This window comes from Morone saxatilis, unplaced genomic scaffold, assembly GCF_004916995.1.
Source record: "Morone saxatilis isolate NCDOM2014 unplaced genomic scaffold, NCSU_SB_2.0 Contig17, whole genome shotgun sequence".
In the NCBI taxonomy this organism is placed as follows: domain Eukaryota; kingdom Metazoa; phylum Chordata; class Actinopteri; family Moronidae; genus Morone; species Morone saxatilis.
Genome location: NW_023339729.1, coordinates 12,025,880 through 12,040,389, shown reverse-complemented (window position 1 = coordinate 12,040,389; position 14,510 = coordinate 12,025,880). Strand labels below are relative to the sequence as shown.

Below are 14,510 nucleotides of genomic sequence, written 5' to 3'. Positions count from 1 at the left end.
AATTTGATAACATTTGGATGATTATTTCGGGAGCAGTTATGAGAAAAAAATCTAAATCATGGAAGCAAACTAAACATTTTTTCATGTTGAACAAGCAGGCTGGTGTAGCCCTTCAGGACACAAGAGTAAGGATGGTGGATATTTTTTTTATCAAAATAAAAATAAGTTTAGCTGTAAGTCATGTTACAGTTATAATATATACAAATATATAAAAGTAATGATAAATCTGCTGTGAATGGGTGTACTGTATCTGGGGCTCAGAGCTGTGAGTAATCTGGTCACATGGTGTCAGTCACATGACCGGAGGGAGGAAGCGAGAGAGAGAGAGAGAGAGAGAGAGGGAGAGAGCAAACAGCAGCACAGCAGCCAGGCTGCTGGTTTACGACCGCTGTGTGTTGTGAGAGCTTTAAACATTACTAGTACAGTAAACTAGTAATTAATTGGATATTCTGAGCTTTAACTGCATGTTTTACCTATTTATTGTATCTTTAAACAGTTAACTATCTACATGGCGGCCACAGGACACCAGCACTCCTCCGGTAATGTTACTCACGATTCATTGGTCTCCTTACAGTTTGTTTTGCTCATTTGTACACAGTTTAGTGGGGGTTAACAGAGCTGTAAGAGCTGCCTTGGTGTCTAAAATGTAGTTATTGAGACGTCCACAACATGACTTCAGCTCTTACTGTATTTCTGCTCAGTCATCTTCTGGGCAGCTGTGAGACAGTAGTCATTATCATCGTGTGTGTGTGTGTGTGTGTGTGTGTGTGTCCCGAACTGCTCTGTCAACATCAGGGTTTTTTACTGTGATCATGCTATATTTTTAGTCCTTAATGACAAAGTGGTCATTTCCCAACTCTACTGCGCCACAAGTCATTTCTTAATACAGAAAGTTTGGCAGCAACATTCAGGTAGAGATGTACCTGGAATACAATAACAGGTCTCCTTTGATTGTCATACAGAAGCAAAATATAATGGATAAAAGTTGGAGTTAGAGATCTAAATTAATCATACTTACAAAGATAAAAGCTGTAGTAGGGTTTACATTTAACTAGGCACTGTATTTGAATTGATTGATATAAGAGCTGAAACTATTAGTTGACCAACCGATTAGTTAATTGTTCTTAAATGTGAAGATTTGCTTGTTGTTATCTATTTTATGTACTATGTTTATACACTGTAAATTGATATCTTTGGGTTTTTTTTTATTTTTTTTAAACAAAATAAGATTTAATAACATGACATTGATTCTTTGAACTTGTGATGAGCATTTTTAGACTAAATGATTAATGAAAATAGAAAACAATTGTAAGTTGCAGCCCCTTTTGGATGTGTTTAGGGGAGTTCACTTTTAACTACATGTAATATCGAGTATAATTAATATAATGCATCTTTTAAATTGAGGACTACATCTTGCCCCAGTTTATGAGGTTGCAGTCACTCTGCCCATTAAGACCCAGATCCTCCACCACCATCAGCCCTCCTTTAGCAAATCTACTAAGTCAAGCGCATCTAAACGGCCTGACTCTTTCATGCATAATAATGGTTCCAACACCGTTTCATAAGCTCCTTTCACGCATGGTTTAGTCTGCAGTTTTTTGAGAGATTGTTAATGTAGGTTGGGTGAAGTAAGGTACCACTGATTATTGTGTTCCTCTGTCTAAAGTTTTTTTTAAATTGAGCATGAAAGTTTATCATTGATCTTGAAAACAGGAGTTGGACAAGAAAGCTTTTCATTCAAGTATCTTTTTCACGAAACTTTTAAGACTTTAAGATGCAGTCAAAAGCTCTCAAAGAAGCTAGTAAGTAGACCTTGAGTTTTTCATATCAGCTTGTGGTTTCTTGATCTGCTTTAAGGAGTCACACATACAGATTAAGGCCCTTCTTTCTGGAGCACCACACACAGTATGTATTCAGTAGGTTTCAGGTTAAAGGGTCAGTTCACCCATGTTGGTATGTAAATATGGATATGCAGAACTTTTGAGACATCTGCCAGAACCTTGTCTGCCATCCTAATTCAATAGAGGGTTAAATAAATGTAGTTTGTGGAAGCACTTTAAAGACAGGCCCCAGTTATTCAGGATCATCCACAGACCTCACTGTGAGCACTGGAGCTACTTTTTATCAAATAATAATGAACTCTGCTCTCCAAAAAACTATGTTTGTGCTGCCATTTTCCTGAGCAGGGACATTGCTTTTAGAAAGATGATTTGCTGTCGAGTGCTTTGCCTCCTTGCTTAACCTACCCCCATGATATTGTGTTGGCAGAGGTGCACATAAAACCAAAACTCCCCCAAACAACTACAGTCAGGGGGTAAGTCAGGAAATATCTTTTGTTGTGCTTAGTGATTTGACTATTTAAAGCCATACTATCAGGCCTTTTTTAAAATCTCATGATCACTCTTGTGTTAAAACTGAACCAAATGCTCATGGGAAAGTGAAACTAAACACATTGCTGCTAAATAAATTAATGAAAAAGCGTCACCTCCTACCCACAAATAGCCCCACAACATGGTTATCAGTATATCTAGTTTTTTTTTTTTTTGCGATGCTTCCTTCAACATGGTAAGAGGTTTTGGACTCTGAGCTAGTTGGGTGGCCTCTTGCTGAGGACTAGATCTAAGCACAGATACCAAGTTGTTGACAGAGTAAAGATTTTGATTGACAGACTTGTGGCTGCGTTAGTGTGTCTGCCAGTGTTGCTGTGAACCGGAAGAGACAAATATGTTCACAAATTAACTTGTGTCAAAATCTGGTGGCACGGTCGATGGCCTGCACCCACTTTTATTTGTCTGATTGCTAACCGCCGTGACGATCGACACACTCCTCTGATCAAAGATATGCATGCACTCTGTCACTCGCCCATTGTCTACATGAAATGTGAAGTGGTTGGATTCTTTCTGTTGTTTTTCATTCTTCTCACAGAGGCACGCAACCCCCGTCAAAGCCAGGGCACCTCGCCTTCCTCGTCTGTAGCAGAGTTGATTAAGATGCGGTCACTTTCAGCTAATTTTCGGATGAAGCCTCGTCTGTATGCTAACAGCTTGAAATGCTCATACGATAACAACAGGTGTTGGATCATTTAGGAACTGATCCATATGAATGTGAGTTTGGTTTGCTGCACGAAACCACATGTGGTTATGATAAAACCTCAGGTTACAACCAGAGAACAAAATTAGCAGCAGGTAGCCACCAGCCGAAATGCTGGTAAAATATGTGAATAGTTGGTAGATTTGCTTCACTCACCAGCTATTGAATGCTGTGTAAAATCTGAACATTCACTAGCCATTACACCTCTTAAAAGTATTAGAAAACATAAATGAATTAGATGTAAGTGTTCTATAGTGTTAAGAGTGGTCCCAGCCTTTTGATTTCTGGTGATGAGGTTACCTGGTTGTTAACATTTATGTCATGGATGGATACTTTCGGTTACAGTAGACAAAATGCTCCACACAAACTATGTGTAAAGAAATGGAGCTAAGCATTGTGTCATGTTGAAAAAATAGGAAAACTTGACAAACACCTTTATTTTATTCTTTTTTATTGTTCGATAAATATGCCACAGGATTACACATGAATGAGAATTTGGAGCTACGCCAGTCCCTAACTTTTCTGTGTGGTGCTATTCTGTTGAACTTGAGCTAACTGATATTGAACAACAGTGGTGTTTTCTTTCCCTGTTTCACTTCTCATTTCCATTAGACAACTGTGCTTAGCTGGTGGTTTGCTCTGCTGACTTATTGTGTCTGTTGAGTTTGGATTCATCCTGACTCAGCAGTTTATCTGACCTTGCACGTGCTGACTTTGACTACATAGTAATACTTAAATAAGTTCTTTTGTGTCTGTCGTATAAAGACCATTAATCAAATGCTCTAAAATCCATATCTACTGTAACCACAATGACCAGTTTGAGTTTAGTGCCAACTAAACACTTCATTTTCCTCAACTGAGTGAACAAACTGAGAGACCCCATTCTTTGTTGTTTCTTCAAAGCGGCCAGGTCCAACCCGCTAAAAGCATGTGACAAGTATTAAGTGTGATTAGCCTACTTTGTGATTTGTGACTTTCCTACAAAGACATGACACGTTGACCGGCTTTGTTTCCATACCATAAACGGTATGCTCTGTTGTCGCACTTAGTATTTAATATTATAATATTTTTAGTTGAGGTTGAGAACTGAGAGTCAGACAATCACACAACCAGCCAACCAACTAAAAAAATAGCTTTAAAGTTGCCAGAGGAACAAACGAGTCTAGCTGAAGGTCACTTTGCAGTGTCTTTCATTTAGGTTCTTCGTGGCTGAAACCAGATCTACCAAGATAAGTGTTTAAATATTGAATATCTACGGGAAGTACTCATTGAATCGTGTGCTGTAGTCATAAGATTTAAATGAAGGAAGACATGTGAGGTAGTTTGGAAGTTTTATCAGTAGAGCTTTATAGATGAATATCATGAGATGATCATTTATTACCAGATGTTCTCCCATTTGTCTCGCTCCGACTCTTCCTCTTTTTCTCTCACCACAAATGACCCCAAACTACTGAGCAGTTAGTTACACACATAGTTGTGGTTATTTTCCTTCTAAACAGTATTGAGCTGCATATAAAGTAGCTGTTTACCACCTAAAATACTGTGATCACACTAATGCTCACCTGAAGTTTGAACTTCTAAGGATCCTGATATACAGTATATTGTTTGACTAATTTAAGTAATGTAATTTTCAGATTAAGATGTTCATATTTTATATTGTGAATTAGATGATCGAAATATTGCATCTTCAATAGGTTTAGGGTTGACAGTGTGCAGAAATGTGCAGAAACACTTTCTTATTCTGTAAATGTGTACCCAATGAGCCTATACTAAAGCCTTTGTGGTAATAATCAAGTATAGACAGTATTTGAGTGGATCCCCAACATGTAACAGTTTACTACACAGGAAGACTTAAATTAAACAAATTTCTAATAAAGCTACTTGTCATACCTTAGATTTTAGAAAACACAGCATTATAGTTTGCCTTTATTTTGTCCTTCAGCCAGTGGAAAGTGGTGTTTAAAAAGTTCTCAATAATTACTCAAAAGACCTTGTCCTCACGCTCAGGAGAACATTATTCATGAGGTGGAAGATTTGTACGTCGTCTGACCGTCTAACCCAAATTTCTGTTGTTACCATTATCAAACCCAGTCTTATCCAGGCCAGACTTCTGACATTTGTCAGCTACCTAACCGCCCTTACCAGTAATCTGCCTTACTTCTCCTACTGCTGTTTATCTACTACACTGATATCAGCAGTAACTAGTAGACATATTACAGACTCTTTGGGAAAATAGATTTCTCCCCTTCTCTGTCACTAGTTGATACACATTTACACACTAAATCTAAGATAGTTACTTCTCAACATCATATATTGGCTCTTTCTGTATAGTTTGTAGCATAACCCAACATTTTATATCTATCAGTTCTTGCAGCTTTGGAGTTTTAAGGGTTAAATCACATGTGTAGACGGGTTGAGCACATGTTCAAAGCGCCAGAGGGGACAGAGAGGAATAAAGCCATACAAACTCAGAAACAAAGAGTAGGTGTCAGACTGAGGTGAAAAAAGTAAAAGCTGAAGACAGACTGTTCAGGCTGACAGGAATGCGGCAGACAAGATGTTGTCGCTAGAAGTAGTCAATGTCGATGAGTGGAGACTCCAACGTGGAGTCGGGTTTTGCAAGAAATGACTAGACTTGGGTTCAGCACTTTGGAAGCTCAATTCATGTGATTTTTGCTTTCCCTCTCAGCTCAGCTGTTATAGTCACAACTGTCGGACTGCACAATCGAGACTCTTGTCCTGGTCTCTGTGTCTGCCTGTTTGCTTTTTTGCCATGGGCCATGATTTATCATCATCTTCACGTTCTTTAGTATAACAGCCTTGTGACCTACTACTACTACCTACTAGCTCCATTAATATGTACCTCATGTACTGAAAAGTATTAAAGCCAGGGTTGTGTTTTAAGTATGTTACAGTTTACAGCAGATGTGCCACCAAACCCTGAAACAAAGACCAGCTCCACTAACATAAAATAAACAAGACTGAAGCCATGCTAGCATGCTAACATGCTCACAATGACAATGCTAATGGTGTGATGTTAAGCAGGTCCAATGATTACCACGTTCACCATCTTAGTAAGCATACTAACTTTTGCTAATTAGCAAACAAACATAACATATAGTTCACCTGAGGCTACTGAGAATGTCATTAGTTTTGTAGACAATACATCCAAACGTTGTTCCACCTCAGATGACACTAGAGGAGAAATGAAGGAATCACTTAAATCAATATGATTTATCTGCTGGGAACCACAAATGTTTGTATAGAATTTCTTTACAATTCATCCAGTAGTTGACGAGATATTTCAGTCTGGACCAAATTGATGAACTGACTGAATCAACCAGCGTTGTCATCAGTATTTGATTTATTAATCAGGCTCTAGTATTGACACCCTTAGTTTAGTAAGCTGATTAAAGATGTCCTTTGTAGCACGAAGGGTTTTTAAATACAATTTTCACTGAACAACCAGAAGGCCAATGTGAGCTTGTACGCTGGTGGAATGATTTTGAGTCTGTTCATCTTGTGCATCAGTTGTCTCTGCGTAGGAGTCCTGATCAAAGATTCATGAAGTGCTTTTTGTTGTATGGACTGAGATAGACAGAAAGATATAAAACATAATCAAAATCTGCATCACTGAGAAAATATTATTTCTTTTCCTTTCAGATCGAGGAGTGTCGAGCTCAGTGACTCGTTACGGCTCCACAGACAGCAGCGGCGAGCATGACCATCAGAGTAGCAATCATGGCAGCAACCATAGCAACCACCGATATCCCACGGCGATGGCAGGTCATTGGGTTGGGGTTGAGCAGCAAGAGGAGGCGATTCGCAGGAAGTTGAAATACTTCTTCATGAGCCCTTGTGATAAATATCACGCCAAGGGCCGCAAGCCTTATAAGCTTATCCTGCAGCTGCTCAAGATCATTATTGTCACAGCTCAGGTACATCATATGTTACAGCTAAATCCTGTATGGCTGTTTTGTTTCTCACTACAAGACTGTTATTGATCGGGCCTCCGTAACTAATGTCTTTGTATGTACATATGCTGCTCTCTTGATTTAGATCACTCTTTTCTTTCCCAAATTGCTAAAATCGTGTCACATATTTTTAGTTGAATATGTATGAATTTGTAAGTAATTCAATAAACAAACAATAAATTAAATGAATAACAGTACAGAAAACACATGGAAAGTGGAGGTTAGTTGAATGAGTAGTGAAGGGTATGCATAATGATATTGTACTATAAAACTATTGTATTTTATAGATGTATAACCATTATGTAAAGTCTATCTACATGTGTGTCTTTGAAAAATGAATGTCTACCTTCATAAATTATTTCTATCTGTGCTGCAGTTAGTCATGTTTGGCCTCAGTAACCAGGTGGTGGTCACCTTCAAGGAGGAGAACACTATGACCTTCAAGCACCTCTTCCTCAAAGACTACGATGAGTCCTCAGACGACTCATTTGCTGTTTACACACAGAACGACGTGTACGACCACATCTTCTTCGCCGTGGAACAGGTAAACCTTGAGGACAATGGGAAAGCTGCTTCGATACAGGAATTAAAGTAGTGATGTAATCGTTTGATGAATCATTATTATATTATAATTGTAACACAAACTGTGGTTTCTTTCATAACAGAACAATCTATATTGGTTCGTTTAATATAAAATAAATCATTCTACTTCAAGACTTGTTAGAGTATTTATGAACAATGTTATTGTTAGGGATGGCCCCGAACCAATCTCAACAGTCGATTTTTAAACTGATCTGTATCGGCTATATTGAGCTTAATTATATTGATCCGGTCTTTCGTTTTACATCAGCTGTCAGACAGCTGTTTTACTCACAGTGGAGCCATTGTCAACTCTTGCTGTTTCTTTCCTCCACTCTGTGTGTGAGAGAGATCGGTAGCAGGCCTGCCCGCTGCAGAGTTTCACAGCGTGTGGGGCTGCCTGTGCTCGGTGCTAGGCACCCTTCTCGGTTAAATCCCAACAAGATCACTGACTGGAATTGGACCACTGTACCATCTATATCTGTATTTAGCTCAGCCGCTGACTGAACTATGACCTTTCTCTCTGCTTTAAACAACTCTGGTTATTTCCTTCCTGTCTCTCTCCTTTTTCCTCTTGTGTCTGCACATTTATGTAAGATATGTGCACATTTTTCGTTCAAGTTTCGCTCAACATTTTTAACTCACTTATTATTCTCTCATACTCTCCCCCAGTATCTGGCCTTACCAGAGACCACAGTGGGACGCTACGCATACGTCTATGGTGTTGGTGTGAATGGCAGTGCGCTCTCCCTCTGTCAACAGTACTACAAGAAGGGACGCATCGACCCAGCCAATGACACCTTCAGTATAGACCCTCGTGTCATCACAGGTACATGAACTACACTGTACAATGTGGAAGAGATATTGATGGCCTGTGATTTTACTAACGGTGCGAGAAGGGTGTTCTGTGAAACAACATTTTCACATTTAATGGATTTCGTGCTGCTGCATGATAAGCAGCTGATAACTCACTCAGAGTCACCAAATAACACAAGTGCACACTTCCCTTTTACACTAAAACAACTGAAAAAGTAAAGATAGTGCTGGAGAGGCAGACCACAGAAGGAACAATCTTGCTTTATGCATAGTTTTCATATAATTTGGCTTTTAACAGTCAGAGGTCAAGCAGAGTACGGTTATCTGCAGACTATCCAAGGTGACAGTTGTGTGCCTGAGGGAGCAACACAAGTATCCTCTTTAATCACTTCAAAAGGAAACCTCTGAGTTAGAGGAGTGTTTGAGGATGCACACTGGCTCTAACAAGAGTCGCTACCAGAGCTGCAGTGTCTTCTCAACAAGTGCAACAAAGGCTTGTCTAAAAAATAAATAAAAAAATAACTGTAACTCCAGAAAAGAACAATCCCAGAGACTTGTTTTGGCTTTCATATCACATTTTACTGAAATTATGAGGTGAAAATATACCGTGATATACATATCTCGTAATAATTGCATTGTTTTCTAATTTTATTGTCACTGCGTAATGTGTATGGTATTATTATTATTATTATTATTATTATTATTATTATTAGTGTGTGTGAACTTGCTGTTTTTTGTAATCCAGCATCCTGTATTTTCACTTTTTGTCCTATGATTGTCAAAATTCAAAAAAGGAAACTCCAGTTATTATTATTATTATTATTATTATTATTATTGTTGAGGTGCTACCCTTTTTATAACCTTTGATTTATAACAAACTATAAACATTTAATGAATGGTTTATAATACACTAATATAGTTGTGCACAGATATAAATGTTTATTAATGTGTTTGTCAACAACTATAATTTAACAGCTAATGAATGATAATATATTAAAACACAGTTGTAATAAATAAAAATAATGTATATAATTGGTTATGTTTTATTGTATACTGTAAATGTTTAATGGGAGGGTGACCCTTTGTCACCTGCATTTTTGTACATTACCTTATTTATATGCCATATGCACAATTCTGGTGAGAGAGGGTGTTGCATACCCTCAGAATTTCTTACTTCCTCATATTGCTGTTTTTGAGTCAGATTTGGCCAAATTAAGAGGAACTAAGAACAATGGAAACCTCATGTTTAAATCTTTCTTCAAATCTTTCTTCACGTATGTCAGATGTTTATTTGTGATCTGCTACTTCTAATAATTCTGAAAAGATTACTCAGACTTGTTTTGTTTGATGTTGTACTCACTATATAGAGAGGAACAGCAAAATCCCAGAAATTGGAAATTCAGTCTTTCCCCTCTCTTTGATTGTCAACACGATTGTTCCCTGTCTGCTCTCCACCGTTTTTAGACTGTATAGGTGTGACTCCGCTGTCCGTCCCTCCAGCTCCACTCACCAACAGCTACAAGAACTTCACCCTCAAGTTCCACAAGTAAGGCTTCATTTTTCACTTGGCTTTGGCTTCGGAGTCCATTGGTGAGATTTATCTCTGTATTATCTGATGATGACATTGAACAATTCATTTATCTCTGCTGCGCATGTATACAAGAGCACTAACACAGGCTTCTGTACAAAAGCACACACACACACACACACACACACACACACACAGGTATGCAAGTCATCGTAGCAACATAAAATATCTCCTTCTGCTTCCCAATATGTGTCTGTTTCCCTCTTAATTACCATCATTTTTTTTTTCTTCAAGGTTCATTAACGTCACTATAGAGTTCCAGTTAAAGGCGATCAATATACAGACCATAATCAACAATGAGATCCCAGACTGCTACACTTTTCACATAACGGTGAGCAAAGGCAAAGACATACGCATGCTTGATCCAGAGGTAATGGATGATTAGAGAGGCTGCCTTGTTTTCAAGGTGTTGATGGTTTAATTCCCAGCACTGCTGAAGAGCTCATACTTTAGATATCCAGACGTAGTGATGTTCACTGGATTGTATCTTTGATTAAATTTGTTTTCTCCGTGGTTTATGGTGAAAAATACTAAATCCCTTTTTATAAAAACCAGTCAAACTTTAAAATATTTAATCAAACAATTTGTGTAATTGCCATTGTCATTAAATCCATCAAATTGATAGAAAAATTACAGAGTAAGTTACTTCTTTGCTCTCAGTAGTAGCTGCAGCACTGTGCATCACTGAACTAAAACAAAGCAAGACACTGTCTATGTTTCATTAAACAAACTATTTTCTAAAAAAAACCTGCAATTTCAAAAAATATGAATTATCTTGTGTTGGCCTCTCTCCTCCAGATAGTCCTGGACAACAAGGCCCACAGCGGCAAAGTGAAGATCCGGTTAGAAAACCAGGCAACCATAAAGGAGTGTAAAGACCCGAGTGTCTCTGGACATGGTGAGACACCAGATTGAGTGGATTAGAGGACAGAGCATTCAATAATTTATGGCTCATATCAGTCACAGAAATACTGCAGGAGTAGTATGCAAAGGAAACATGACTCTAAACTTGTAGAAAGCTAGCAGAGGTGTTAAGGAAAATTTCAGTAGTACTGATAAATTACATCCAACTGAAACACTGCTAACCGCTCTGCTTTCTCCCTTTTACCTCCAGCTGAAAACTACACACGTGTAGCGTTTGATGTGGCTGTGGCTCTGGTGTGCGTGCTGTCACTGCTGCTGTGTGGACGATCCATACTGCGAGGCATCATTCTGCAACAGGTACGGAAAGCCAGACTCGAGGGAAAAGGTTACTTAAAAGTCTGAAAATTAGTGGAAAATAATACCTTGTTTCACAATAATAGTAAGCATACTCATGGTATTATCATTTTAATGTCTCTGTGTGTTTATCAGGAGTTTGTGCAGTTCTTCAGGGAGACTCTGGACCGTAAAGTGTGCTGGGCAGACCGGCTGGAGTTCATTAATGGCTGGTATATGCTCCTTATTGTCAGCGACGTCCTCACCATAACCGGCAGTATCATCAAAATCGGCATCGAGTCGAAGGTGTGTCTATAGTTTCTCCTTGTGGTTAGTTGCACTGAACTCAACAAGCCTTTAGCCAAGCACTGTGCGCACTGTTGTTGTCATCGTTGAGAAAATCGTCAACACACTGACTGTCATGCTGTGTGTTCATTGGGAAATTGCGCTGCCTGTATCCAAAGTGTCTTTTCTTCTCTCCTGACAGAATATGTCCTCGTATGACACATGTGGCATCCTGTTGGGAACCTCCACACTCTTGGTGTGGGTCGGAGTAATTCGCTACCTCACGTTCTTCCAGAAGTACAATGTAAGTCACAGATACACTGGTGTACATCAGCTGCTGTCGATTTAATAACTTGTCGAGAGGTGAGAAAATGCTCCTCTTAATGGATTGATGTAATGTAATAAATCCTGTTAATCTAGTCTCTTTGATCTGTCTGACATTGTAATTTGATCTGTCTAATGTCTCTGTGCCTCTGTGCCATAGATCCTGATTGTGACACTTCGTGCAGCGTTCCCTAATGTGATTCGGTTCTGCTGCTGCGTGGCCGTCATCTATCTGGGCTACTGCTTCTGTGGCTGGATTGTCCTGGGACCATACCACGTCAAGGTTAACAAAACTGAAACTCTTGTAGACTCAGATGTGATTATTTGGTGCAGTAAAATCACTACAGAAACAATGTATTATTGTGGCAGTGAAAACTCGTGAACACAAGACTGACATATTGTCACTTTTTTGAGTTGCTTATTTACACATACAGAAGTTACGGAGCAATATTATTGTTCATTTGGAGTCATGTTTCTGGCCACCTCACTCCCATATGAAATGTTGGTGTCTTTGTGGACATTTCTCCACAGGAAGTGACTCTGAAACTTTAGAGTTAACAACAGAAAACTGGACTCTGTCATCCTGTCCCTTTCTTCCCCACCTTCCTTGTGGAAGTGGAACATTGTTTCCTGTAACTTAAGGCTTTACTTACCGTATAGACAAACAAAATTCACCCTAATTTCTTAACGTTTGCAGATGTTTGATTGCTGTTTTCTCTCCCTCAGTTCCGCTCTCTGTCCATGGTGTCAGAGTGCCTGTTCTCCCTCATTAACGGTGACGACATGTTCGTGACGTTCTCGGAGATGCAGGAAAGCAGCACTCTGGTGTGGCTCTTCAGCCAAGTTTACCTGTACACCTTCATCTCCCTCTTCATCTACATGGTGCTGTCGCTGTTTATCGCTCTCATCACAGGAGCTTACGAGACCATCAAGGTAGGAAATGGCATTGACTTAAACCAGGTTATGTTTTCGGTTTTTCCGACTGCCAGAATGGTGTCAATAGAAAAAGGAAGATTGTGGTAATAAATACTTGTTGATTTCCACAGCACCAAACCCAAGAACCCTTCCATATCACAGACCTGCACGCCTTCATAGCCGAGTGTACGGACGCACCTAACTCAGGGAAGTTCAGGGGTCTGGAGACCTCGCCGTGCTCCTTCTTCTGCTGCTGTGACAGGTAAGACAATCATCTCTCTCATGATCGATTGATGAGGACTAAATAAATAATATTTCGAGATAGATTGAGCACAGTGAAGATCAGATTTAAAAAAAATATTCTATTTCCCCATTTAAAAAAAAAATCTGTTTCAAACATATTTTTTAAATGTTACACTAAATACCACCATTCTGTTAGTCCGATAGAATATCCGATTATGATGTAAAATATAATGACTATAAAAAAAATCATCACATGAGCCATCTTCCTTTTATTGCCCCCAGAACGACGACATATGAGGATGTCCTGCTGGTGAACTGAAGCTAACCTCAGTGACCTCACTATCCTCCCCTGCTGACCACAGGGATACTGCTGCACACTCCTCACTCCCAGTGTCTTTGTACCAACGTACTGTATCTGGGTCAAACCTCAGCACTCGTGTGAAGGAGGAGGCACCGTCTGCTGGACCAGCACTCTGTAGAAGGAATGTGTAACAACAATCTTCTTATCGGACCTCTTATTTTTCCTGTCTACGACTCCATGAAGAAGAAAACTGCAGGCTGATGCAGGACTGGACCCTTCCTCTGTATGAACAGGACTCTGCAGCATCATGGATGACTAATGCACAGACCTTTTTATGTTGGTTTCTCTTTTGTATTTAAGCCAGGAACAGGACCCTATTGTCAGTATACTACGTGGGTACAGGTGCCATGATAAGGACTGGTGCTGACTGTTTTTATTTTTGTGTTTTTCCTTTTATAGTATTTCAGAATTGGTTACTCTGGATGAGTTTGCTCTTAAATTGAGGCATTTAAACAAAACATATCCAACAACCCAACTACTCATTATTTTAAAATAGCATAACGTCCCATACACTAAATAATATCATTTCCCAATGGGGCATGTAAATTCATAGAGAATGAGGGAAATGCATCTTATATTAGTCTGTCCTTTTTTTAGACAATCAGGGGAAGGCTTCCAGAAAAAATATCAGAAAACAGGACCACAAATTGATTTGTTTTCTCTCCAGGAGCTGCACCTCCAGTATAAAGTTTCAAACAGCATCTTTGGCTGCGGTTCCACTGCACAAGAATCACATTGCCTCCAGATGTGGATACTATAATTGTGTTTTTATTGCTACACTCGCTGTTGTAGACTGTGTGCTCTGTTGCATCGATCTGAGATGATGATGAATATAATGTCAGTAATGAAGCAATCAACATTGCTTGTGGTTAGCTACAAGAAGGAAAGCTGTTCTGCAGGCCCATATGCATGTTGTGTTAATGATGCCAAAGTATGTCAAGAAACAAAGAGTTCATTCATTGTTTAGAGGTTAAAGCTGTTATTCCCTTTCTTTATCTCTATAGATCACTGATGGCAGTCTACAAACTGTATCTGACTTGTTTTAAAGGGGAACTTGGCAACTTTTTCAGCTTAATAAACCCGTTTAGAAATCATTTGGAGGGTTAAATGGCCTGTTCCGGGGAAAATGGTGACCCCC

The 14,510-nt window shown here is 39.1% G+C and overlaps 1 protein-coding gene across 3 annotated transcripts; it reads left to right on the top strand.

Moving 5' to 3' along the window:
• Positions 1 to 313: 313 nt before the first annotated feature.
• Positions 314 to 14,510, top strand: LOC118326603 (mucolipin-1-like; the record flags this gene model as incomplete). Of its 3 annotated transcripts, none has more annotated exon segments than XM_035659631.1 (15): positions 314 to 397; positions 497 to 539; positions 6,754 to 7,028; positions 7,441 to 7,608; positions 8,316 to 8,472; positions 9,924 to 10,005; positions 10,282 to 10,378; positions 10,846 to 10,945; positions 11,162 to 11,268; positions 11,401 to 11,550; positions 11,732 to 11,833; positions 12,014 to 12,136; positions 12,580 to 12,786; positions 12,900 to 13,030; positions 13,294 to 14,510. In XM_035659631.1, coding segments are annotated over 14 exon segments (1,767 nt in total). In that variant the 5' UTR covers positions 314 to 397; positions 497 to 508.